Here is a 27,027-nt window from a genome sequence, read left to right on the forward strand (position 1 = left end):
TTTGGAAGGCTGGGCCTGTCAGGGCCGCTCACCGGCTTCAGTCGATGCCCTAGGCCGTTAGACAGGCCCCTTACAGGACATGGGGCAAAGCAGGACCACAAGAGGCTTGGCGTCTGTGCCCTCTCCTGCCCCGGGCCTGTTCCCGCAGCCCATCTTCTCCCTCCTGTTGGCTCCCCGCAGAGGGTCCCGGTGCAGACTGAGCAAGCCCCTCAGGGGCCACCCTCGGCATTCTGCCTGGCCAGCCCCCCACCCTCTCACAGGTCTCCGTATCGCCGGCTGTGGGCTAGCAGTGAGCACGAGGGAAGGAAGGCACACCTGCCCCCAGCCTCACAGGGGCTCCACCGAGAAGGCGTTTGACTAGAGCATGTGGCAGCAGGAGCCACGGATCACAACAGTGGCTGTCAGCGGGACATGGCGTGGAGGACAGCTGGGGAGCTGGGGAGGCGCAAGGAGAAGCAGGACGAGGGTAGACCTGGCACCCAGGCCTTTCCGAGGCAGCGGGGGAGGGGGGTGGCCCTGGTGAGTGTGAGCCGCAGGAGGGTGCAGGCCAGAGCCTGGTGCATGACGTGGCCCCTGGTGGTTCAGGGCCTGGTGTGGTCCTCACCAGGAGTTGGGATGAGGCGGGCACAGGCCAGGTCCAGTGACCCCAGACCTGTTTTCTTCCTGGGCCCCAGGAGTGTGATTCCTGAGCAGGAGCCGGTGTTCTGAGTCAGGGAGAAGGTGTTGGGAGTGGCCTCTGAGCAGTGGGCACAGCCCTGCCGGGTCCAGAAAGCAGAGTCTGCAGGGGGCCTAAGGAACCTGCCAGGAGAGTCCGGGGGCCGCGGGGGCAAGGCGTAGGGGAGCAGGGAGTACGGCATAGAGGCTCTACTGGGTCAGCCCTGGGCGGGGCGGCAGCCCCATGAACCAGGGTGTCACACTTGGCAGGAGCGGGGGGCTCTCCCTTGTGACAGGTGAGCTGTAGGCTGGGTGCCAGCCAGCACTGGATCACACCGAGGAAGACGACGGTCCCTGCTTTTGTCACCGGGGCACAGGGCTGAGCTCTTTGGGACGGGGGACTTGCCCCTGCGTCTCGGGCTGGGGAAGGCCTTCTGGACGGCCAGCTCCAGCACGGTGGTTTCTTAGCTGTGTGCCATCCAGGTGGACTTGGAATGTTTCCGAATGGGGCGGGGGCTGTCGCTCTTCACCTCCCCGGGAGAGCCCTCCGTGTCTAACGGGCACCGGGGGGCGTTAGGGCCGGCGGGGGGGCTCACTGGGGAGCCAGGTTCGTCAGCGGTGGGACGTGCTCGGGACGCAGCCTTTCGGGTTGTTCGTGGCACATACGTGAGCTCGGGCTGGAAGGAGAGGCCCAGCTCTGGGGTCCATGCCTCAGAGCAGTGGCCGTGGCCGTGGAGAATCCCAGGTCTCCACAGGGGCCGTTCCCGCGTGGCCCAAGCTGCGCTGCCCCCGGGTGCTGCCCCCACAGCAGGCCACATGGGGACGCCTTGTTACCTCTGGAACCAGTTGGCCCCTCGGCACCTGGGTACCACCCGTTCCCAGAGCCCACGCTGTGTTCCGTGTGGGCGGGACACCTGTGACCTCTCCCTCCTGACCTTGGCTGTCTTCTCCCTGCAGGCTCGCTAACATCGGTGTTCGTCAGGCTGCCCTGTGGGGGTGTCGGGGTAAGTGTCTCTTTAATGTGTAAATAACGTCCTGTTTGTTCCCGGGGTCCCGGTGGTCACAGAAATCGCTGTCCTGTTTTCCGCCGCGCGGATAATTGCTGCCAGGTGTTTTCCCTAAACAGGGTCCAGCGGGTGGGGCTGGGCCAGGCTCGCACGTGTGGCTTCAAAGGCCTGGGAGCCTGGGAGCATTTGGGAGGCCGGACTCTGGCACCCTCCTCCGGCAGGGTCGCCTGGCACCCATGCTTGCTTCGGGAAACAGGCTCTGGTGTGCAGGTCGGGGTCCCCCCCTCACCTGTGGAGAAAGAGCCTGCTCATCCCTCAGGCCGGGAATCGGTCGTGCAGGTAGAACGGGTGTGTGGTCGCCGCGGGCCCCACCGGCCTGAAGCCCCAGCTGAAGCTCAGAACGTGCGAGCCTGGTGTTTATGGGCCACGGGAAGTGTGCAGAGCTGCCAGCCGGGCTGCGCTTGCTGCTTCTATGAGCGATAACGCCCTTCAGCAGACCCGCTCAGGCAGACCCTCAGGAGAACCGGTGTCGTTCACACGGCTTTCCCTGACCCTGCTGTGGGCGCTGACCTACGAAGGGCGCTCCAGACTGGACATGCACCCCCCTCGGTGCAGCGAAGGTCAGGTGTCCCCAGCCAGAACTCCTTGTTAACGGAGAAGGGCTCCCCGGGCTCCTGTCGCCTTGGATGAGAGAGGGGTGTGGGGTGAGAGCAGGCCCGGGGGCTGAGGGCAGGCCCGAGCCTCCCCCGGGGGCCTGCTGGCCGCCTAGGTTCTGGGGCGCAGGCGCGAGCGCGGCCGGCCAGACAGCGCGGGCAACAAAGCCGCCTAGGCTGGAACTGCGCAGCCGCAGAGTATGCGCCTAATTACAGATCGCAGGGCGAAGCTCAAGGTCTGGATTCTGTTATGGAAATGAAACAAAATTGTTTTCTTCCTGAGTCTTTACAAAACTCGCTGCTTTGAAAATTATCCCGTCAGAAGGAGAATAAACGGCATTTACTCATACCCCCACCAAGCCCCCTAGAGTTATTTTATTTTGTATTGTAAGTAGGCTGCAATCTCCTAATTCGGGGCAAATTTTTGGCCAGACTTGAAACGGCTTGGATTCGGCTGCCCTGCAGCCAGTGTGCTGTGCAGGATTTATAATTTGCAAATGAAAGCTGAAGTCGGGCCTGGGGCCTGGAGCCAGGCAGCCCCCCACCCCACCCCAAGTGTGCGTCCAGAGCCGAGCCCCTGCCGGCTGACCAGCACCCACCTTCACATCCAGGCCCAGAAATACTCCAGAGCAGGGAGACGGCGGGAAATCCCACCAAGTCCAGCTGGGTAGAGAGGGAGCCTGTGGACTAATTAGTGGACCGTGTGAGCCACAGGGTGTTTCGGGGATGGTTCTCTCTCGATGGTTTTCCATCGTTACCTCTACAGGGAGGGTGGAGAAAACCAGTGCCCCTGTAGGTCCTCGGGGCAGGGGCCGCCCCCGGAGGTGTCGGGAAAGCAGCGTGTGGGTGGGAGCGTGGGCGCTCTGGGCAGTGACACAGGGAGGGAGAGCCTGCTCTGCTTTCCCTGAAAGTTACTTGGAATTAACATTTGGGGTGTGTGATGGTGTTTGAAAGTCACTTGCAAACTAATTTTTTCCTTAACCGTGCTAAGGAAAGGCTTTGAATCACTAACTTTTTTTCAAAGCAAATAAAAGAACCTGCTGTGGTCCCCAGTTTCCCCTTAAGGGGACTTGGTGTGGGTGAATTCCCCTCCCTGCCAGGGGTGTGGCCCCCTCGCCAGGGCTGTGCCCCCAGCTCCATGGCTTCCCAGGGGCCATGGTGTGCCCGGAATTGGCCACCCCCGGTGCCTCCCTTCTAAATCTCCGCAGGAGCGGCCTCCATGTTTTCCTCTGCTGGTTCCTGGCTTTGCCGTGGGAAAGCAGGGGGCCGGCCTTTGCTCTTTGCTTTGGTTGCTGCGCCTACATCAGCAGTCATACTGCCCTTTCTGCTCCTCCCCAGAGCCTCGTGCCCCCGGAGCTCAGGGCTGTCCCCCAGCCATCCTGGGCCATCCAGCGGGGAGCTGGTGGCCAGCAGCTGGAGGACTCGGGCCCTCAAGCCGCGGGATGTCTTGTTGGGGTCTCTGAGGACAGTGACAGCCTGGGACCTTGGTCCCTCACTCTGGGCAGGATGTCATGGGCCTTTTCCGCCCTGGGGTCATGGACAGAGAGCCATCAAAGCATGTAGAGGGCTGTCCAGCCTCCCTCCCGGCTCTGGTTCCCTGGGCAGAAGACCCAAATCCTCACGTTCTGGGGAGAAAGCATCCAAGTGGTTTTGTGTAAACCACCTTCCATCCTCAGGGGAGCGGCAGCTGATGGGACCCCCCCTGCCACTGTCGCCCAAGGACTGTCACCTTCGATTTTAATGAGCAGGGTCTGCAGCTGAAGTAGCTGGCCCAGGACAGTTCTGTTTGAATGGTTACTTCCGTGAATAGCAGTCCAGTATTATTTACAACAGAAGCCGGGCTTTGAAAGTTGAATATTAATGCTGCGGAGAGTCGGCAAAGTGCAGAGCGTTCTTGGGACATTTGGAAACTATTTAAAGAACACAGAGGTTTGGTCATTGAAAAGAATAGCCCTCACAGAATAACACTCCTCCGGAAATGGCTTGAACCCCTTATAAATGTATTTTCAATCATCTTGCTTTGAAGATGAAGCTTCAAGCGTTCACTGCAGGAAATCCACCCGCCCCGCATAATGATCAGTGTCTCTGTCAGGTGGGCAGGGGCCCGTGGGCGCCTGGACGGACCTGAGTAGGCACACGTTTGGCTGCCTGGCCACTGTCTCTGGAGTCCCGGAGCGTTCAGCGCTCAGAGGAGGTTAACTTGGGAAGGACGGGCTCTCACATCCACTTGGCAGACACTGTGTTCCAGGGGACCGGCCTGTGAATGCACAGCTCCTCAGAACCTTCACTGGGCTGGGTGCGTCCCCACGCAGGGCATGTGAGCGTGGCCGAGGCTCCCGCTGCCCACAGCTGGAGATGGTGCCCAGGTGCCCTTGACCTGGCGCCCAGGGGCTGCGTGCTTCATCGGGCCTCCAGTCCTGCCCCGGCTGACTTGCAGAATGGGCTACTCTAATGCCCACAGTAGCTAGAGCTCTAAAAACATCTAATGAGCCCAAGTAAGCAAAGTAACCAGTACACAAACAGAAATTACCTGTGCCGTACACATTCCTCTGAGGTGGAACAGCCCCCTAGGCCGACACCCTGTCACCTGGGCAGAGCGGTGCCTGGCCCCCCAGGAGGGCCCCAGAGGCCAGCTCCTCCCTCCCTCCCCCTGCTCCCACTCTGGTCACTTGCGCTCTCATCCCATGTCTGGAGCAGCTCATTAAAGTCAGCACGAGGTCAAGTCGTCCTGCAGGGAGACCCGATCTCCACTCCTCTTACGTGTCACCCCCCTGTACTTGCGGTGAAACCAGACAAGGGGCTTGGTGACCACGATGCCATTGCTCTGTGCCTCGCGTACATGGGGCACTTGAGGGGAGCAGTGAGCCCTCGGGAAGGGGTAGAGTCAACGCGTGTCTCTTTCCTGCTGCATTTATGGTTCTTTCCCTATTTAGTCATTTTTGGCATATCTTCAAAAAAAGTAAGCTCGAACACGAGCTGGGGGTGTTGCATAATCAGTAAGGAAGAGGCGAGCGGCTCTGTGCTGGGATCTCAGGCAGAGCCCACAGGCTTCGTGAGCCCCCAGCTGCACGGCCCCCGCAGGAGTTGGGGGGAAGGGGTGACGGCCGAGACGTCGCCTCACGGCAGGACCCTTGTCTCTGCAGGTGGACAGCGACACCATATGGAACGAGGTGCACTCATCAGGTGCGGCCCGCCTGGCCGTGGGCTGTGTGATCGAGCTGGTCTTCAAGGTGGCCACGGGGGAGCTGAAGGTCGGTGAGGACCCTGCAGAAATGGGCCTGGAAAGGGACCTGCCAGGGGCTTTCTGGGCGGGGAGGGGGGACAGCCCCCTGTGGGTCCCTCTGGACGGGGGGACGGTGATGGGGAGGACGGCTCCTGTCCAGGGGCAAAGGCAGGCCCTGCTGATCCACGGGAGCACCTTCCGCAGTTGTAAAGCGCGGATGGCTCAGCGGCTCTCGGAGATTTGGTCTTGGGAACACCTTACGCTCTTGCCACACTGCTGGGAGAACCCCAGGAGCTTTTGTGTACGTCATCAGCACTGACTGTATAGAGAGCAAAACCGAGAATTTGAAACTAACAGTAACGCCCGTGTCCGTGCACGAGCTGCCGTCCCCGACCCGCTGCCGCCTCCATCTCTGACGGCTCTTGGGTAGCAGCGCTTAACGGAACCTGGCCTGACACGGAGGTGGAGCTGGGGAGAGGGAGGGCGTCCGCACGGCCCTCGCAGATAACCGTGAAGGTTCTTCTCTGATGTTCCACCACCGCTCCACGCGGGGCAGTTCCTCGAAGGGTAGTGGCAGTGTGGACCCCGAATCCGTGGCGGTGAAGCCCGCTGGGCGTAGCAGGCCGACGGGAGCCGATACGCACACCGGACTTCTGCAGCACAGCGTCCTCCCGTTTGGCAATACGGGCTCCTGACTTACGCAGATCCTCCAGCAGCCCGACCCCTCCTGTTACACGGTGTCAGGAATCACTGATTTCTGAGACTGTTAATATCAGTGCACATCTCGTCAGGAGGGTCCTCTGAGGGTCGGGAGGAGCTCAGGATGCACGTCTTGGCAGCAAAGCTCAAGTCTGGCTCCCGACGACACCCGTGGGCTCGCCCCACACGCACTTGCCCGTCCTTCCCCTTTGTTCGCCTGAGGTGTTAGGAGGTGTTAGGGGGCGTGCGTTCACGGGTGGGGACTTAGGGAAATTGATCGCGATTATGGCCGCAGGAGGGGTTGTCCCCTGGAACTGTGTTCCCCTGCAGACGTGTGCTGGGAAACGCGCCAAGTGCCCGTGTGGCGGGCACTGCCGTATCCCTCCCCAGCACCAGCAGGCCACCGCGCTGCCCTAGCCCCGTGGTGCGGCTGTTGACACGGCGAGAAAGGCAGACCGAGTCAGGACTGTTGGGAGAACAGGCCCCTGGAGGGGCACGGGGACCCCCAGGGGTCTGCGGCCTGCACTCCCAGAACCGCTGTGCGGGGCCCATGTGCAGGGACGGGCTGGTTCAGCAGCACTGGGAATGCAGAAGGTGGGGCCCCCACGTGCGTGTGTCCCTCGCCTGTCCCCCCCCAGAGCTGGCCCTGCAGCAGGCCGAGCACCACTGCCCCGTCCTCGATGGTTAGCCAGCCCCGGGGGCTCTGTTCCCAGCCGTGACCGCGCAGCTTCCTGCTGGGACAAGAGATGCCTGCTGAAGTCGTTGTCGTGGCAGGGGCTAGAGCAGTTTACAGATGGCTCCTGAAAACATAAGTGGCTCAGAGGTCCTGGGGAGGGGCAGCTTCTCCAGCCTCTGAGCTACTTCTAACAAGTCAATGGGTCGCTCGTTTTCTGCAGCTCACATTAAGGCCAAACTTGGGCAGGAGCCCCTAGGTTGAACCCCTTGTGCTTTATCTGCACCCAGGGTTCCCGTCTAGTGGCTTCCTGGGGATACTGGTCATGAGCAGAGGGAGACCCGGGGTTCCCCGTCCACTCCTACCCAGATCCCTGAGCTAAACAGCTCCAAGCCTTCTTGCCTGTGAGCCATCAAAGATAAAACGTCAGGGCAGAATTCACCTTTTATTTTAGTAACCATGACAACCAGAGGATCTCTTTAACAGCAGGGACCCAGACGTCTTTGAAGTGCTTACAGCCGCCCTTCGTCCTGTCCCCGTCTGTGAGCCCAGATGCGGTGTGGCTCCGTGTCCTTGCGTGAGCCTGACCCTGCCAGCAGTCTGCTCTGTGCTCATTTTCTCACTGACATGAACCCTCTTCCTCCCTGTTTCTCCCCCGTCTGGTGTCGTGTGCAGAACGGCTTTGCCGTGGTCCGTCCTCCAGGACATCACGCGGAGGAGAGCACACCCATGTAAGTAGACACGCGGCCGTGGCGGGCAGGGGTGTGCTGGTTTCTGATTCAACTCCTCTCAAAGGGCTGGGCTGCACCTGAGTGAAAACATGGCCTCGAACAACTGTCGCATCTCCAGAGAAACGCGGAGACCTTCACCGATTGCACCAGGAACCTGCAAGCGTCAGTCCTGAGAAGTCTTCTCAGCCTCCACTCTGTTGTAAAAAATTCGGTGGAGACTTAAATTGCACCAGAACAAGTGGCACTTCATTGTTCTAGAACATTCTGACCAAACCCCTCAGGTCATCGCCCATGTGGCTTTCCAGCTGACCTGCTTATGGTTTGGTACTACTGAGGCTGACCTCTCAAGGTCATGAGCACAGGGGCAAGCTATCTGGACCCCGTTTGGGGCTTTCTAGCCCTGAGTGTGCGCTCGTCTGAGGAGCTGACCAGGCAGCAAGTGTGGTGTGCAGATTGCCCCAGGGGCACCGGGGAGAAGCAGTGGCAGGTGGGGACCCCCTGGGACAGGGTCGCAGGGACCCGACTCCGGGCTCACCAGCTGTGCACCAAGTACCTGGGTGCCTGGGGGTGGGCTAGACGTGGCTTCTCGTGGGACCTGGGAAACCAGTCCGGCAAGCAGGACGGGCGCCGTGGGAGGACGGGTGTCCCCTGCTGGGAGAGGTGGGAGAGGTGACGTCTGGGCTGTCCCCTGGAGTAGCAGTGGGTCGGACGGCAAAGCAAGGACCATGCAGACGGACGGAGCCCGGCTGGGAATCCAGGAAGCGCAGGGAGGGGACGCCGGAGTCTGTTCAGGAGCAGCTAGAACGAGGCTGAGGAACCGCAGACTGAACCCGCATTCTGAAGGAGCCTGGGCTTTGGCTCCCAGGCAGGCGGGAGCCCTCTGTCCTCTCCATCCGGACGTGAGGGCATCGGACCGCGGTTTGAGAAAGGAATCTCCTTCCCAGGGAGGAGGGAGTGCCCGTAAGCTCCTGAGAGGGGCTTCAGGTTAGACTGGGCTGTCTTCTCCTAGAAACCCTTGGGCTCGGTGACCCCACGACCCAGAACCTCCCATGCTGTTAGGAACAGGATCCTATGTGTTTCCTTCCTCTGAAGGCAATTTTCTAATTTTATCTAAGTTGTTGGATATTCTGGAGTGTGAAGACTGGTAAGAACCCGTCTTCTCCTTCTGTCTCTCCTCTCACCTACAGGGGCTTCTGCTACTTTAACTCCGTGGCCATCGCGGCCAAGCTTCTCCAGCAGAGGCTGGACGTGAGCAAGACCCTCATAGTGGACTGGGTAAGTGGGGCCTGTTCCCCGAGAGGGGCTGGGGGTGGGGAGCAGACAGCGTCCCGTGTGCAGAGAGGAGGTGGGCTTTCTGCCTTCATTGACATTGCATTTTGGGACCTTAACTTTCTGGAAACTACCCCAAATGCAGAAAATAAAAGCTCAAACCTGTCACGAGTCCACTTCACAGCTAATAGCCACTCCTGCCGATAGCTGGGTCCAGAAATGTCCGGAAATGTGCCTGTGGTTAAGAGCAACAATTGAAAGATGATCCTTGGCAAGACCTCATTGAGAGGCAGGTTTGGGCGGGGTGGGGGGGTGACGGCCGTGACCTCCCGCGTCCACCTAAGGGCGTGGGCCACGCTCTCCCACAGCTGGACATGGCGCCGTGCGTCTCAGTCCCTCCTGGTGGAAACGCCTTCCCACTTCGGCCTGGCGACCCCTTCATGCCGGCTTAGCCTCCTTCCCATTTTCCTACAGGTGGTGGTGCTTCTCACAGCCCCACTGCCCCAAGAGGGTAAACTCTAGCTTAAAAATGCTATGTATAGTATCTGAACTTCAAAAACAGTCACACAGCTTCTTACACTGGGGATGGACACCAAAGGGGTTCATTTTATTCTTTTTCCCTATTCTGTTTAGTACTTAAGATTTGATGATTGCTTTAAGGGGAAAGGAAAGCATATGCTCAGGGAGGATTATTGTATGTACTGCAGGGTCCTTCTCTGTTTGGGAAAAGAAACACCACACACAGCCCAGCATACCCAGTAAGCTCCCAGGACTGGCCCTGGTCACAGGGCCTTGAGATGGCTGAGGCCTGGGAGCACCAGGCAAGGCCGCCCAGCGTTGGCTCTCACTGTGCCGGCACCTTTGTCCCCATGAGCCAGGTATCGAGTGGGGTACCGTTCATGAGCACGTGACTCACAGCGCCTCGGTCCAGCACACACGTGTGGCCAGGGTGCTTGGCGGAAGTCAGGGGTCATAGGGCTGCTCACCCCGGGCTCCCACCGCTGCATTAAACACACATGTGTGCAGGGCTGCCTCGGTTACAGAAAGCGCCCATCGCGAGAGTCGTGTGTGTCCTCTCAGCCAAGGTGGTTTCTGGTTGGTGGGATCGGGTGTCTTTTACAACCCCTTATTTATAGCTGGCTTGCCACAGTGTCTCTACTGAGCATAGATAACGTTTGTAAATGACAAACATACCAAGCAGTTCCCGGGGTTTAAAATAACTAACTCGCACGCAGCTCTTCACATTGTGCACACCGTGTGAAGCTGGCCACCTGTCCCCGTGGCCCTTTCCGGCCCTGACCAGAGACCCGTGTGTGGCCTCGGGCCTGGTGGAAGTCCAGCTGCCCCACGTTTGTGCTTTTCACATGTGGGCACGGTGATCAGGAGAAGCAGTCTGTCGTTGGCGCGTGGGGCCCGGGCCCCCCATGCTGTGTGCGCACCTGTCACTCCCAGCCCCTTGGGATGGTCTCCTGCCGCACCCCGGTGTCTGGCACAGAGCTGCTGCCTCAAGTGGGCTTGAACTGAACAGCTGTGGCCAGCTCACTTCACACAGACGTGGCAGGGGCAAGAAGTTGATCAGATGGTTTTGTCTGGAAAATCATGGCCTCCGGGTAGGCCTAAAGCACCAGCCTCTTCACCTTTGCTGGAACCTGCAATATGCCGTGGTGCCGATGCGAGGAACCCCGGCTGGGACACACCTGGGGCCCCTTCCTTCTGTCGCCTCGGCCCCGCTCCCTCCGGGCCCCACTGCAGGCATCTGCCGGCACTGAGTCAGCTCTCCCCGCTCTTTCAGGACGTACACCACGGAAACGGGACCCAGCAGGCCTTCTACAACGACCCAAACGTCCTGTACATCTCCCTTCACCGCTATGACGATGGGAACTTCTTCCCGGGCAGTGGGGCTCCGGACGAGGTAAGCAGGGGCCGCCTGCCGGCGTGCAGGCCTGTCGGAGGGGCCGAGGCGGGGCTGCCATGGAGGTGAGAGTGGGGGATGCCCAGCCCTGCACACACAGAAGCAAGGGCTTCCTGCTCACGTTCGCCCCAAGCGATTTCAGGCAATCGTCCTGTGGGTGCCCACGGGCTTTATTTTGTCTGAGGTTCACATGAAAGCCTGGACATGATTTCTGGCTCTAATCTAGGGAGACTGAGAGGAAGCATGGGGCACCCCCCACCTCCCAGTCCTCCAGGCCTGCGTTGCACGACTGAAACGCCTCCAGGCCACTGCTCACGCCCGTCCCTCGGGCAGGGCGCTGGTGCCCTCCTGTACCTGTCCAGGGCCACACGGCGGGGGGGATTGGCAGGCTCAGAGCCTTCGTGACAGCCGATCCCCCAGCAGAGCCTGCCCTCGCTGAACAAAGAGGCCCCAAACCCAGGGCAAAAGTGTCCTCAGACTCTGGGTCTTATTTCTCGGAAGGAAGTAGGGAAGGACGGCCTCATCCACGGACCTTTCTGGTTGCGCTGTGTTGGCGTCTGCAGGGCCGTCTCCCCACAGGGCCGTCTCCCCACATGGCCGGGCGGCTCCCACGACTCCCCCACGTGCGAGTGGCCGAGAGCCCCACATTCTGTGCCCACGCTCCACTGTGGAAGTCTGCGAGTCAGAGGCCGTGGGGTCATGCTGGCGAGCACAGCCCCGGGCTCCGCTGCGGGGCACCAAGGGTCGGGCCAGGGCCCGTGATAGGAGTTTCTCTCTTCCACGCAGGTGGGCACAGGGCCGGGCGTGGGCTTCAACGTCAACATGGCTTTCACCGGCGGCCTTGACCCCCCCATGGGAGACGCGGAGTACTTGGCGGCCTTCAGGTGAGTGTCCTGGCTTCCTCTACCACGGGGCACGTACAAAGCAATCAGGAGTTCCACTCCCGCGCCCCCAGCTCCTGCTCGGTTTCCCTGATGCTCTCTGGCCTCGCTCTCCCTTCACGCACACACGCGGATGCGCCCGGGGCGGCCGCTCTACCTCCCCTCCAGGTGCCCGGGAGACTCGGGCATTTGCGCAGCTTGGAGAGACAGGGCTCTGGGGTCTGGTGTTTCTCCTCGTGTGTTCTTCAAGCCAGAGGAGGGGTCTCCAATGCCGCCTTCTCACCTCCTGTCTGCAGCGGGCCGTCCTGGGCTTCACCTGAGAAGCAGGAACCCCCTGGGTTTCAATGGTAAGAAGGGGGCTGAGGCCCAGGTGAGGATCAGTGCCGCGCTCAGAAAACCTGAGGTTCACGAAGAGCGGCTGCTCAGCTCTGAGAGATTGGGCCGTCTCCTGATTTTCCTTCCAACAAACCCTTTGCGCGACAGAAACCAGCCTTCCTCCGTGATCGCTGCAGCCTGAGGCCACTGCCCCGCTCTCCACCCACTTTCCGCTGCTCTCTTCCACTAGGACAGAGCTGCGGGGTGATTTTCTGTAAGCGCCGTGGTGATTGCAACTTTGATCTGGGCCACATTGAAGTAATTCCCACAACCAAACATGGACTCTCCACAGTGCAGGCTTCCTGCCTCTTACTTTAAATGGTGGCCTCCGCTGTCTCCCGAAAATGCCATCTCTGGGTCCCAGGGCCCCCAGAGGAAAAGGGTGATGTCCGGTGGCAGAGCTTGACGGGCTCTTGGCCTTTGTTAGAAAACCCTGTCAGTGCGCTAGGAATTGGAGCCCCGTGAGGTTTCCAGTGAATTTTCTTCCTGCCTCGTTCTCGAACTCTGCTCTTACCCTGCTTGATCTAAACACAAAGCACATGTGTGCAGGCGTGCGCTTGTGATGCACGTGGCTCTGTGGATGTATGTGCGTGTCTGCGGATGCATGTGCACGTGGCCGTGTGCGCGTGTCTGTGGTTACACGTGCGTGTGTCCCTGGTGGGTGTGACTCCGTCAGAGGACCCGTCTGTAAGTGTTCTGCTGCCTGCTCCGTGAGGAGCCTGCGTGGGCCGTGGGACCCCTCGCAGCATCTCCTTGCTCATCTCCAAACTCAGAATGGTTGCTGGGTCTGACCACACATGTGGCTCTGTGGATGGACGTTCCCCTCCCAGCTGCTCAGTGGTTCATAGAAGTGACAGCGCAGTTTTGATGAAGTCAGGCTGTAGGGCAGCTTCTCAAGCAGTGAGGCCGGTCTTTACAAGTTGGAGCCATCACCTCCCTAGGACATTCCTGTGCCTGGATTTTCCCCTGAATCACTTCTTGCTCTGATTTCATTGGTTTAATGTTGATGTTTCTTCTTACTCCTGATCAGATAGAATATAATTGTGACAGTTGCCTGCCTAATTTAAGGGGGAGGGATTCCCCCAAACAGATACAATGTCTGAAAGTTTTCTAGTGTACATAGTCGACTACCAGCTTCTCGAAATCTGAACCATGCCACCCCGGCAGCGGGGTCCTCACTGCTGTCCGTAGGGCGCCTGCAGACAGCACCCCTTTATCTCCCCCCACCCGAGAACCGGCCCTCCCGGGAGGCTGCGAAAAGAATAAAAGCTCTGGACAGCCGCCGTGAGAGGTGGAAACCCTGAAACCCCACGGGGATGAGGCACCCCGGGGCACCACGTGGCCAGCTCTGGCATGGTGGACAGTGGCGCTCTGCTGGGATGGGTGTATGGGGGGGGGTGGGCGGGGGGGGTCTCTGCTTGCACATCGCCCGCTTGAGGCCGACTTCACAGGACCACGTCCCCTGGGTGCTCTGGTCCCGGCACGGGGATGCCCAGCACCGGGAGGTCGTCCTCCAGCCTCGGGGACCGCCCCCGGCCCCCCACCCCAGGCCAGCCTTTAAGATGAACCCTTCACTCTGAGTTGCTGTTGACATTCTGTTTTCATCTTCTGCCAAGCGTGTATAGGATGATACCTTATCAAATGAACTTTGTAAAGCTTAAATAGCTCCTTTGAAAAGGAAAATTGTTTCAGGGTTGGGTTTTTTTTTTATTGATTTTAATGTAAAATAGCACTTTGAAGTTTACAATTTATGGTTCCCCGGGCATCGATCGATGGGGGAAGAAGGGTCAGGATCTGCTTTCCCCTTTCTTCTATGCTTCTCCCCCTTGTCGGGGGGCCCTGGGGACAGTGTATGCCTCAGAGGCAGCACCTTGTTACTCAGACCCGTTGCCTGCCACGTTGCCTTTCAGGAGATCAAGCCTGAGATGAAGAAGAGATAAGAAAGGTGCCCCTAATGAAATCCAGAAGGAGCCGCACTTTCTCCCCGGGCTCAGATTGAGGAGAAACGGCGACCCTAATTCAAACCAGCGCACCGCCAGACGGGCTTTGAAGTCTGCTGAGCAGAGGCGAGGGCTCTGGGTGGACGGACAGCACGATGCGCTCTCAGCCCTCGCCTGCCTGCCGTCTGGGGGCGAGCGGGTCGCCTGTGCAGGCAGGAAATGAAACTGGGATCACGTGTGCTTCTAGATCATAACTTCCATTTAAGTGTGACTTTATAAAGTTTATCAAAGATGTCAGAGAAACTGGATATTTTGAAGTGGTAACTTTAATCTTTTAACGAATTGAGATTTGCCTTTAAATTGAGCAACTGGGCAGATTCATTTCATGTCCCCCCCCAACCTTTCAAATGTGACATAAAGATTGAAGCTCTAGATTGAAGCTCTTTGAACTTCCGTTACTTCTATAAGGTGTTTTGTTTGGGGCGGGGGGTTGGTTTTTTTTTTAACAAAAATTTGTATTTGTTTATTGTCGTGGTGAAGTGCACAGAAGGCTTCTGTCTTAGCCACGTGGCGTGTGCGGTTCGGCGGTGCCCACTGCGCTCACACTGCCCAGTCCAGCCGCAGAGGCTCTGCCTCCGTCCAGGATTCACTGTCATGAAGACATTGGGTGCAAAGCCCTGGACCTTATTTACTGAAGGCAGTTCTGTCTCTCGAAGGGCATCCACGTCTTTTCCTACGTGGACATCTTACCTGGGACGTTCCATGGTGATTTAGAGGCGGAGTGCGTGCTCATGTTCAGCAGCCTTCCTGGAGGGTGGCACGGAGCCGGGACAGCGGGCCCCCCCGCGGCCATAGTACACACGGGCGAGTGCAGTGATGCGGTGCTGGGGAACCTGCCCGCAAAGGGGCAGGAGCTTCCTGAGTCCTGGAGGAACGAGCCTGGGGCGGGGTGTCAGGCAGCCCCACGGGAGGAGACCTGCAGTGCGAGCCCGCAGGCGCGTAGGGCCATCTCTGGGGACGAGGACCGTGGCCTTGTCCCTCAAGGAGCATGTCGGGGGCTCTGCCCAGGTGACCAGCATGGCAGGTCTGGATGTTCCACAGCTGTCTAGTGGGAGCCTTGAGGGGGACTCGGGTGGGGAGGGGCCATCTCCTAAATACTTGCTGCTTGGAGTTGAGTTCCCCAGGGGAAGCCAGGGCCCTGCCAAGAGCAGGGTAGGAACCCAGGAGAGAACATGGGGACGCTGAGGCAGAGACCCAGGTTGGCTTCACAGCAAGAAGGGAGCAGCTGGGAGAGGCCTGGGCTGCGGTGCCCGGGCCAGCAGAGACCTGCTCGTCAGGCCGGGCGTGGGTCCGTGGGGCGTCCTCAGCAGGCAGCGCCGCCTCTGCTGTTTATTCCTTGTGGTGGGGAGGGGCGGGGGAGCGCTAGGAGGTGGATGGCTGGTGGCCAAGAGTGCCAGGCCCTAGACAGGCCTGAGGATGGTGATGGGACAGAGCTCGGAGCACGTGGGGGCAGGGCAGCCATGCTGAGCCCAGTGGGGACCACGGTGGCCGTGGGGAAGGGGCACCGTGTTGGTGGGGCACTGGACGGGAGGGGTGGAGAAGCCAGCAGAGCCAGGCGCCCCACCTTTTGCAAGTGACAGCCAGACAGGAGCAGCAGGGAGGGGCAGGGATCAGAGCAAGGCACGCTTACCCCACCTCTGAGGAGGCAGCAGGGAGAGAGGAGGGGCGTCCCCCCCTCACCAGGGCAGGGTCTGGGTGAGCAGAGCACAGAGAGCCCGGAAGTGCGGGGTCGGGGGCCATGGGGATGCAGAGCTGGGGCAGAGAGGAGACGGGATGGCTGAGGGCCTGGCCTCAGTGTCTGGCTTTGCCCTGGCAGCCTGTATGCTCTTGCCGGCCACAGTGCCCACAGGGTGGACGGAGCAGGACGGGGCGGCAGGCATCGCTATCGGGGGTGCGGCCAGGACAGAGTGTGTGGTTCCCATGTGTATCTGTCGTCTGACTCCGACTCTCAGCAGTGTTGGAATGCTTGGTGGGCCCGGTGAGCCCGGTGAAGATGCTCTCTCAACCCCTGGAGCCCCCAGAGCCCAGCGGGAGCTGCACAGGTACTCCGGGGCCAGGCCCACCGGGCAGGTGCGGCCAACCCAGGTTGCAGAGCAAGCGCCCCAGCCCCCTCCCGGCCCGCAAAGCCAGGGTGTGCCCAGCGCGCGACAGAAGGGGTTTCCAATGATCAAAGTGCTGTGGTGGTTAAAATCGTGTCATCAGCTACCGAGGGCACCAGGCTCCTGTGAAACGGGGTCTGTCCGTTCAGAAACAGCGGCTTCTGTCCATCAGGCAGCTCCACCTCCTGAGAACTCTCTAGCTGCAGACGCCTGACACACGAGAAGGATGAAGCCGCGGGTTCTGCCGGGTGAGCTCTCAGGCACCTGGTGCAAGGAGATGTTTGTGGGCTGGTGCTGTGAACCATGTTCGGGTCCCTCGGAGGCCCTGGGCTGCCCCCCACATTCCCAGGTGCTCTCTGGCATGGATGGGCACAGTCCCCGGGGACAGCGCCATGGACCTGAGGCCTCCGATGTCCATGAGTTTGGTGCGTTTTGTGTGGGGCCCTGGTTGGGAGACAAATCGAAAGGTCATTTCCTTCCAGAAGTTGGAACCAGCTGTTGAACAGGTTACTGCATTCAGATGCCCCTGTGGGTTTTGGAGACGGGCTTGTACACGCCGTGTAATCTGACGTTCTATGGTGTTAGCTGTACGTGCCCCACAAACGCGCCTAGCACCGTCCCCGCCACGGAGCAGCCCCAGACTGATAGCGAGCATGCTTCACGTTCGCAAAGTGTGCTCAGGCCACCCCATCTGTTGTGACAGCTCGCACCTCTCCTGGACACACAGCCCTCCTCCGTGGACAGGCCGCGGCGTGGCCAGTGAGCTGCAGGGGGCAGGGGAGGGCCGTGTCCCTGAGCAGCGCGCCGGCAGCCAGCCCTGATGAGGCCTCGGGAAGGGAGTGGGCAGCGTCCCGGGGCTGCTCCCAGGCCCAGGCTCCGTCCCTCCGACTGCTGCGCCCCTGAGCCCCAGCCTCCACAGGCAGGGCGCACTGAGGGGCTCAGGGGACACGATGGTGGTGGTTCCTGAGAGCCGCGTGCTCTCTGCTTTCCTACGGTAAGGGACGCGCCCGGTGCGGACACCAGCCCATCTCTTCTCTGGGAGACGTGCCCGTCCCCCTGGCTCTGAGGGGACAGTGGATGGTCTGCAGCCTTGGGAAGCCCCCAGCCCACCCCCTCTGCCCTCAGGCTGCCCTGCAGGAGGTCAAAGATGACCCCCAGAAACACTCACCTTACAGAGATGGTTTGAGAGAGAGTCTGCTGTAAATATTGATATCTGTCTCTGAGACTTTTTTGTGTGTTAAAATTTCATTCTAGAAATAAAATGTGAGGCCAGAGTCCTGTTTTCATGTGACATCGATGAAGCATGGGGGTCCTGGGTGGGATGATGATGTGGGGGTTCTGGGAGGCTGATGGGATCCTCAGGAGAGCCGCGTTCAGCCCCCCTCTTGTAGGTGAAGAAGCAGAGTCTGTTGACGGGAGGTGACATTTCTCAGGGCTCCCGAGAACCGGCCCGGAGACCACTCGGCGCCCGGCTGGCTCTCAGCAGACTTCCTTAGCTTCAGCTGGTGATTGCAACTGCAACCTGCAGGGCCCCAAACCAGGGGGCTAGAACGGGGGTGTGTGCGTGCGTCCACAGCTCATGCTTGCACATGTCCGACGGGCCCATGCCCCACTCACACGCACACGCAGACACGGGGTTTCGCGTTTTGTTTTGATTGGCTTCGCGCGATGCCACACAGCAAGTGTAGACGCCAGGGACTCACTTGGTACTAACTTCCTCCAATGAAGGTTTTAACGGGGCTATTTTTTTAATTTTGTGAGGGGGATTAGAAACGGAATAGCTCAGCAGTACTTCAGAGCAGAGAACTGGGCCCACCACATGCATTTGCTGCAAAAGGGCTGCTAAAGCGCGTTGTGAATGAGCCAGTGTCTACACAAGGTGTCTGTGTTTTTCACTGAACAAAGGTCTTGGCTACAAGATCCATGCCAAATACATGGCCGAAACCATTCTTCGGCCCAAAGACAGTTTATGTGACAGGAACGTCATTAAAATAATCAGGAAACCGTCTCTCTGGAAGGGCACAGGCAGTGAAAAGCATTGGCGGGTGTAGACCGGCCCTGCTGGGAAACTGGGTCCTCCCGCGGGAAGGCAGACGGCGTCTCTGGCTGTGAGCTGAACACAGGGCTCTCGTCCCGGCTTCCGAGGCACTCCCCCGTCCTCCTGCCCGCGCCGGCCGTCCCGCCATGGCCGCCGTGGCTGGACCATTAACCCACGCTCCGGCGCGGGCCCTGAGCAGACGGTCTGCTTAGAAGACTGGTGCACACTTCGTGTTGACAGTCGGAGAACTTCTGTGCGGCGTCCCAGAGGACGCGAGGAAGCGTGTCACAGTGTGAGGCAGGTGCTGTGTGCTCAAGAGTCATCCTGACAGCAGTGAAGTGGGCCTGGGCCACATCCCACCACGTGTTTTCTATGTTTTAGTGGAACGTACCACGCGCACGTGTTCACATACGGATGTGGCCGCTTGCGCACGACAAGGGTGGTGCGAGTCGGGGCAACGGGCCCCGTGTCCCGAAGACGACATTCACTCTGTGGCTGTTGGTGGGAACGTCTGCTGGTCCCTGGTCAGGAGTCACAGGTGGTGTTCCTGTGGCCCCTGACATGGCCCCCTGGGCGCAGACCTGGATCCCCTGAAGCCACTTGACCAGCCTGGGGCAGACGCAGTCCAGAGGCGGCTGCGTGAACTGGGCACAGCCTCGGAAGAGAGAGGAAAGCCGTGCGAGGCTCAGGAGCCAGCGCTGGCCTGTGGCCGCCCAGTGTGAGGGTCCAGAGGTGGGGTTCTCGGCTGGCAGAGCGCCCGTGTGTGCGGTTGGGCCTGTCGGTACGGCAGACCTTCTCGTGCCCGACCTGATCAGAGGGACGCCTGGAGGCTGCTCCCGCGGTGCAGACATCCTTCTCAGAAGGGCTTGCTGGCGGGGTCCTCGAGCATCGGGCTGTGTGCATCCCGTGCCGCCTGCAGAGATGGGCGGCGGGATCTTAACCTTGTGTGTAGTTTCCATCACTTCACCCCCTGGAACCAGAGGGACTTTCAAGAGGATCACAGTCCGGAATCGTTCTGAGCAGAAAAGCTGTTCATTTTGCTTCTGTTGGCCGACGCTGGTGCTTTATGGAGTGGACTTTGCAGACATTAGTATAAAATTTTGGTACTACAAGGCATGAGAGACTGTGGAGGCTCTCGTCCCAGCCCTGCTGCGTGGTGGCCCTGGTGTTCCCGCTGACCTGGGTGGGAGGGGACCGTGGGCTGGGCCGGGGGCATGCCGCCATCTCCCCGTGCGAGCCTCTGGACACCCAGTTGACTGACTTGAGTCAGAGGTGAGCAGCGGGACCTGCATGCCATTGGAAGCTGCAGGAACAGGAAGCAGCCCTTTGATGTCGCAGAAACTTGGTCCAACCTGCAGGAGATGGGGAAAGCCGGACTTCCCATGGCCACGAGCAAGTGAGGAGTCCTGCGGAGGTGCACGGCGCGTGGGTGATGACGAGCCGCCTCCCAGCCCGCTGCAGGCACACAGCCCAGAGGGAGGAGGAAGACTCTGGAAGTCTGTGGTGATGCATTCAAAATGGAATAAAACAAGTTTAACTGACAAAGTTGTTCAGCTTCTCGTCGCAATATGCTCGCAGAGCACAGAGCGCGCATTTATAGGATATAATCAGACTGCATGCTCGTGAGTGGTTGTTTCCTGTTAAGTGTTTTTTCTACTTTTCAAGTGGACGGGTTTCCTTGTTTCCCTCGTATCCCTAAACCACTGAACTTCCCAGTGGGTGTTTACATGTGTAACCTGTCTGTTCTCTTAAATTCGATCACCAGCTGTCGCTTTACAGCTCCCAGGTGTCAGATTGGCCCAGCAATCACCCCCCCACGCGTGCGTGCGGGTCGTCCAGTCACGTGTGGCTGAAGCTGTGGCCTCGGGTGGGTGGAAGGAGCCCACCAGGGCCCCCTCCGGGCCAGGGCTGCTCAGCGGCTCCCCCGCCTTCTCAGACACACAGCTCTGGGTCCCTGGTACCGGGGGCGGTCGGTGGCTGTGCCGGTCTTGAATCAGGGCCACATAAAGCGAGCGTAGGGGTGAGCAGAGCGCCCCCCACCCCCAGGAGCAAGCCAGGACAGCCAGGGGACAGGGATGGGCGGGGAGACCTTTAGCAGCCTGGGCAGCTGGTGCTGTGGGGGTTATAGATTGCCTCGAACGTGCCAACGAGTCTACTCAAGAACCCCTATGCTGTGGCTTCATGGGCATTTATATTGGGGCTTACCGGTTTGGACATTTAAGATACCAATGAAACGAGCTGTGATCACACTGGGTTGATCTCCCAGCTCCCTCATGGAGCCCTTGCCCTGCTGACCTTGAGGGGAGCCAGGGCAGGCTCTGTCAGTGGCCATCCACCCTCCTCCATGGCTGTGTCCCCAGCTGACCCCGTGTCCCCTTCTCCTGTCCTTTGCAGGACCGTGGTCATGCCCATCGCGAACGAGTTTGCCCCAGATGTGGTTCTCGTGTCATCGGGCTTCGACGCTGTGGAGGGCCACCCCACACCCCTCGGCGGCTACAACCTCTCCGCTAAATGTAAGTCGGGTTTGCAGATGGCCCAGGCACAGTCTGGGTTCTGCTGTGTTTATGATCAGGTGTGCTCTGTATTTCAAGCCTCCCCTTTAGTAACAATGGGAGGAAACTCTCCTCGTCATGTCTTACTAAAAACATGACCGCACCGGCTGCCCCAGAGAGTACAGGGCGCACAGCGGGCCGGTGTGGACCAGGGCGCACAGGGTAGCTCTCCTGGGGGCCGTGCTCTGGCACAGACCTCAGAGCTTTTTTGACCCGGCCGGAGGCCCAGTGGCCCACGCAGTGACCAGGCAGAGGGCCAGGAGGGAGCAGAGTGCCCAGCACCCCTCCGCGCGGCCAGATTGCTGCCGTCCGAGTTCCGAGCCTTACGGGCTCACCCCAAGATAGCGCGGCTTCAGCCCCAGAGCTCCGCAGTAAAACAGGTGAATTTGGGGCTTCCCAGTGCATCGAAGAGTGACGTTAGCCGTGCACTGTAGTGTGTTAGATGCGCGCTAGACGGTCTGCAAAACCACGTACAGACCTTCATCAAAAGCGACTTTGTTGCTAAAATGTGCTGACCGTCATGTGAGCTATAGGCGAGTTGTGATCACCATAACGTAATAATAATAATGAACAAGTTTGAAATATTGTGAAAATTACCAAAATGTGACAGAAAGATGCAGAGTGAGCAAATGCTGTGGGAGAATGTTGTCCCCAGACGTGCTCGATTGAGGGCGGCCACAGACCTTCCCTCTGCGGAAGGTGCATTCCCATGAAGCGCAGGACCAGGTGCGCTCGGGGCCCGCGTCACTGTTTCCGTCAGACAGAGGCGAAGCCGAGGCTTCGGGAGGTTTTGATCTCGCCAGGCCCACAGCCGCCAGGAGCGCCGCCCAGCCCTGGGCCCAGTGTGCTGGTGACAGCTGGTGATGGGGCTGCTGACCAGGGTGGCGTGGTTTTGTTCAGCTCTAATCAACGTCAGACGCTTCTGGTGAGGATGGTAATCACCATTACCTGCCAGGCGCTCTCTGCGGACGGGAGGGGATGTGGGTGCAGGGGGCACGCTGTGGTTGTCGGTGAAAGCCAGACCCGCCAGACGCGGGGTGTAAGAGTCCAGGAGGGGCCCGCCCGGTGGCGCGTGTGCCCGCGAATGGACACGCACACACATGTGCTCAGCACACCGCTGACCAGAACCCCCGGGCCTCTGGTCCCCAGGCTGCGAGGGCACACCGTGGGGACGAGCTCATGCTCCCCCCTCCACGGTCCCAGCATGCAAGCTGAGGGGCTCCTCCTGGGGTTCCTTCCTTCCCCCAAACGAGATGATTTGTGGCATTATAAAATCAAAGCACCAAAACCATAATTCCTACTCTCAAACAGATCTAAAAGAATCCCAAACTGAAATTCTTCAATGAATTTATTACAATCAGACCTGGCTTCTATTATGTGTTTCGGAGCGCCAGCCCCCTGGGTCTCTGTAATGTGATGTAATGCGTTTCTGGGCGCTTTGATCCGCAGCCAGGCGTCGGCTCTGTGGCTCGCCCTCGTCCTCCGCTCGCATCTCCCTTTTCCTCTTGCAGGTTTCGGGTACCTGACGAAGCAGCTGATGGGCTTGGCTGGCGGCCGGATCGTTCTGGCCCTGGAGGGGGGCCACGACCTCACGGCTATCTGCGATGCCTCGGAAGCATGTGTTTCTGCTTTGCTGGGCAACGAGGTAGGAGGACCAAGGGGCCCGGGGCTGCTCCGTGCATGGGCTCGGGGCCCAGACCTGTTACAGCTGTGCTCCGGCTCTGGGTTAATGCTCACCCGTTGGACAAGGCTCTCTGGTTAGGGCAGAAGGAGGTGAGCAAGAGCACTACCAAGAGCCCTCTTCTCTGTAAACGTGGCTCAGGATCCTGTATTTTAAAGGTGCTCACCTTTGCATGTGGGTCGTGTTGAGAATATTCTCATCTCGCTTCCTTCTCTGTGGACAGTCAGTTCTCGGGGAGGTTCTCAGGTAAGTTCTGGGGACAGTGTCCCTGTGCCGGTCTTGCAGGCTGGGGCGTGGAGCCCCGGCTCCCTGCTCTGAACCTGTAGGCAATGCCCAGGCTGGGAGCCCTGTGTTATGTCCCCACTGGGGCCGCAGGACCATGTCAGGGAGATGCTGGCTTGCACAGCTGAGCTCAGAGGGTCCGGACGGGAGAGGGAGTGAAGGGGTCAAGGGAGAGAGTCCCTGGGAGCGTCACATTCCGGAATGACACTGGGCCAGGGCCCCTCCCTCCTGGCTGGCGCTCCGGGTGGGGAGAGCTGCCCAGCTGGGAGTGGACGGGACATCAGGCGGGGAGGTGCCGCCCTCGACAGGATGCTCTGCAGCTGGCCGAGCCTCTGAAGTTTGTGACACAGAACTTACCTGTAGCTTCCACTTGGATTTTTGGAAATGTGCTCTTCCTGAAATTCTAAGTCCATCCACAGGACTTTGGATACGGGGTCCCACACCTACCTCCTGACCCCCTTGAAGGGCGGGTCCCGGCCCCTCACAGCACAGCTTCCTCTTGGTGCTTGCTGTGGCATGGCCGCCTGGGTCCCAGAAGCAAGTCAGCTGCTGCCGCGGGGAGCACAGGCAGGGCCCGGCCTGAGCAGGGAGGTGCCGGGGGCCCACGTGCGGGACGCCTGGAGGCAGCCCTCGAGCTCTGCTCCCGCGCCGTCCCTGGGACTCACAGCCCCTTCCTCAGGAGACGAAACGGACGTGTGCAGGTCTGCAGCCGGCGAGGACACAGTCCAGCGGGGCAGGCTCCCTGGGTGTCCAGTGGGGGTGCCGTTGTCCCTGTGCTGGCCACCCTCCTGCTGGTCACCACCAAGACTCAAGGGAGCCGGCGTGACAAGGCCCTGAAATGAGGCTGGAGGACACACAGCTCGGGAGGACAGGCCACCCGTGGCGCGGGCAGTGCTGGAATACCCGGGCCACTTGTGAGGACCCCTGATGTCCCGTCCCGGGAAAGGCTGGAGAGCAGAGTAGCCTGGAGGGTGGGTGCTGGGGAGGCCAAGGTGGACACTACCCAGTGGGGAGGGCGCCACTCCCACTGCACTGACCCGTTGGGAGACACCCAAGGCCAGACGGCCCCAAAGCCCCAGGAAAGGGTGATATGATGAGTACCAGCCTCTTCCCCCGAGCAGGGCTGCCCCTGCCTGGCCTAGGAAGGCCCCTGTGGAGGCCCGTCTCACGCGCCATCGACGCGTCCTGGGGCCCCGTCCCTGCAGTGTCTCAGCCTGGAAGCATGAGCGCCTGTTAGGGTTCCTCCAGGAGGCACGTCTCCGAGAGCTGGTTCAGGCTCACCCCGAGGCTGCCCTCCTAGACCCCCAGCGGGGACATGCAGCAGACGGTGGGGCCAGCAAGGCATTTGAGGAGGGCTCTGACGGGAGATACAAAGCGGGATTCAGGCAGGCCCTCGAAGGCACACATCAAATTTGACTGCGTCCAGTAAGACAGGGTGGAATGATGACGTGTAGACAGGTCTCCAATGGTGGGATGTAGGGCTCTATCCTCAAGCCATTTGCAGTCAGCATTGCTCCCTTTGACTCGGGTGAGCCACAGAAGGCCCTCTGTGGACACAGCAGGATGAGGTGCATGGCCTGTGCCCCTCCAGGCTGAGGGTGGACAGAGCTGACAACACGGTGTTCGGAGGCAGAAGTGAGGTCGGGACGCAGGTCCTGGCATCAGCCATACAAGCGAAGGATCCCGGGTGAGCCTGGCCTGATTTGGGGTCAGATCCTCGGGCAGCTCTGTGCGTGTCCTGCGTGTGAGCTGGCCCGGCAAGGGGAGGAAGGCCAGGTGTCCCCGGGGAGTGTGGCACCAGGGAGGAAAGCATGGTGTCTCAGTCTTGTGCCCACACACCCAGAGGAGGACGGTGACCGAGTGGGCACAGTCATGGAGGAAACCCCTCTCGGGCCTCCTGGGGCGGTAGCCCGCGGTGGCTGAGCTCAGGGGCTGGAGGAGGAGAGTCGAGATCCTCCGCACCAGGGGTGAGCAGGACCGGCAGTCAGAGGCACCAGGGCCTGGCTCCCCGTGAGGAATTGCTTTGCACCCACGTTCCCCGTGAGGTCCGGAGCTCGTGCTCCCTGGCCACCTTTGGGGCGGGCCGTGGCCGGCCATGGGGGTGTGGGCAGTGGGCTTCAGGCGGCTCTGCTGTCCCCTGACAGCCTTCTGTCCTGCCTGGTGTCCATTTTAAGCTAAGTCCCCAGTAGACCCGGAGCCCTGTATTATGTCTCCTTCCTGGTCAGGTGGATTGCACTTGACTCTTCTAGAATTGAACACCAGACTGTTTTTGAAGTGTCCACATTTCACCCACTCTTTTTTACATAAAGCAATCTTCTCCCCCCTTTTTTGTTAGAGTTTAAAGGCAATTGAGTAATATATCCAAACCGTCCTGAAGCTTTTTGATTCTTAGAGCTAGTTATTTTAAAATAATAAAGAACTTGGCTTTCAGCTCATGCCTGTTCTTGCTTCCTGGGTGTTTGCTTCTCCAACAAGAAAATGTTCTTTTCCTTAAGCACATCAAAGAGCAGGAAGCACTCGTTTAATCAAGGTCTCTTAAAAATCTTTCTGATGCAAGAAAGCTGGGCCGAGCCCCCCTCCTCTGCCCCACAGCCGTTGGGGGCTGGAGCGCGGTGTGTCGGACGGACACTTCGGCAGGCACTCCCGGCGGCGTGCTGCCTAGAGCAGGGGGGCGGGGCGGGGCAGGGCCACCCCTGGGCCCCAGCCATGAGCGGCTGTGGACATGCTCAGGGACAGCAGGGAGCTGGCGGAGGACGCCGCTGGCATGAGCTGGGAGCTGAAGCTTCAAAGAGTGACCAGGCGGTGGCCCAGGGCCCCCGGAGGCCCCCGGAGGCTCACTGTCATGACTGCGGTCGAGGGCACAGAGCCCCCTGGGGCGTGGTCCACAGTGCTGATGCCCCTGGAAGGAGGACGAGGACTGAAATCTGTCCTTGGGGAGCAGCCCTGCTGAGGCCAAGAGGCTGTGGGGGAAGCACTGGCTGGACCGACAGTGCTCGGGGAACAGAGAGGCGGGAGCCAGCTAGCGGGCGCAGTGCTGAGGGGAGGCTGGGCAGGGCCTGGTGGGCACGGGCAGGCGTGCGTGCAGTGGGCGTGGGGTCACATAGCTACACGTGGTCCTCCTGTGACATCTTCTGTGTCCTCTGGATGGAAGGAGGGGCAGGCGCACCTGCTGTGTGACCTACGTGGGCCAGGGACCTAGCTGTGTGACAGCCCGGGGGCTCTGGCCGCCTGGTGCCAGCCAGAGAAAGGCCCCCAGTGGGGATGGGACAGGTGCCCCCGAGGTCGGGGGCCTGGCTCCGCCATCGCTAAAGTTTTCCTGGCCAGCGCAGGTACTCCCAAGCACGTAGAGTTCTATGCGTTCTGACAAGCATGAGCGTGGACCCAAGTTCTGCCGGCGTATTTTAATAACCCTTTTGTCAGGATGCTGTCATCTGTCGATCCTTCTCACCTAAAGTGTGAGCCCTTTGAAACTATGGAGCAGAAAATGATTTCCATACCTAAAAAGACAGCGGGAGCCCTGAGCAGCTGTTACCGGACCAAGCGTGGTCTGCGTGGGGCAGAGTTTTCTCGTCCTCAACGTTGGACGGTCTCTGAGTGTTTTCCTGCCCACTTTTGCTAAGGCCAGCTTTTTAAAGACTGAACATGATAAGCCTCATTTCCAGTTTGGTTCTGAAGTCTGCAGACTCAGGTGGGGGTAGACGCGGCATGAAGGTCGCCTTGGGGTCTCCTGTCTGTCACGCTCAGGACAGGACTCTGCCTATAGCCGGCCCATTGTTCCCCCCAGAAGAGCCAGCTCTCAGAGCAGGCCCACAGCCCGAGCGGGATGCTTTGGCATTAAGTGACCTATTTCTCCAGCTGAGCTCCCCTTCCAGATCACAAAGACCCCAAGAGGTCTGGCCCGTGAGGGGTATGGCCACGCGCCCAGCAGGGCCGCCCTCTCTTGTCCCTTAGACCCCTCTACAGTGTGGGTTCCGACTCTCATTTCTCTACTCCCCTCGCCTACACCCCCACTCGACCCCGCCTGTGGGAGAGTCACTGCTGCCTGCCAGGGATGGACCAGATCACCCCTCTGCTCTGCACCAGCCGGACCCGCCCTCCCCTCCAGCACTTTGCCCCCTCCCCCTTCCTGACCACAGCCTGTCCTGCTCCCCAGGGAGCCGGGGCTTCACCTGTCCTGCTTCTTCCTGCTCTTTGCTCAAAGGTCACCTGCTCAGTGAGGGCCCCTCTGCCCCCCACGTGGACATAGCAGCCTGCCCACCCGCACCCCGTGTCCCAGGACCTTGTTCGGTGCTTTTCCA

General features: G+C 59.9%; 1 protein-coding gene across 6 annotated transcripts in view; it reads left to right on the forward strand.

Annotated features, from left to right (window-relative positions):
• Nucleotides 1–27,027, forward strand: part of HDAC4 (histone deacetylase 4) — a 288,348-nt gene that overhangs the window by 249,691 nt on the left and 11,630 nt on the right. For 5 of the 6 annotated variants that reach the window (XM_081813268.1, XM_081813270.1, XM_081813271.1 and 2 more), the window contains 8 exons: nt 1,612–1,658; nt 5,458–5,565; nt 7,585–7,640; nt 8,828–8,915; nt 10,702–10,821; nt 11,608–11,705; nt 20,609–20,727; nt 22,278–22,411. In XM_081813268.1, coding sequence (XP_081669394.1) covers nt 1,612–1,658; nt 5,458–5,565; nt 7,585–7,640; nt 8,828–8,915; nt 10,702–10,821; nt 11,608–11,705; nt 20,609–20,727; nt 22,278–22,411 — 770 coding nt within the window. Of the gene's footprint in view, nt 1–1,611; nt 1,659–5,457; nt 5,566–7,584; nt 7,641–8,827; nt 8,916–10,701; nt 10,822–11,607; nt 11,706–13,987; nt 14,450–20,608; nt 20,728–22,277; nt 22,412–27,027 lie in introns of those variants that run through there. The other variant, XM_081813273.1, reaches the window with a different exon arrangement.

This window comes from Leptonychotes weddellii, chromosome 3 (assembly GCF_054177405.1).
Source record: "Leptonychotes weddellii isolate Sample4059 chromosome 3, ASM5417740v2, whole genome shotgun sequence".
Classification (NCBI taxonomy): domain Eukaryota; kingdom Metazoa; phylum Chordata; class Mammalia; order Carnivora; family Phocidae; genus Leptonychotes; species Leptonychotes weddellii.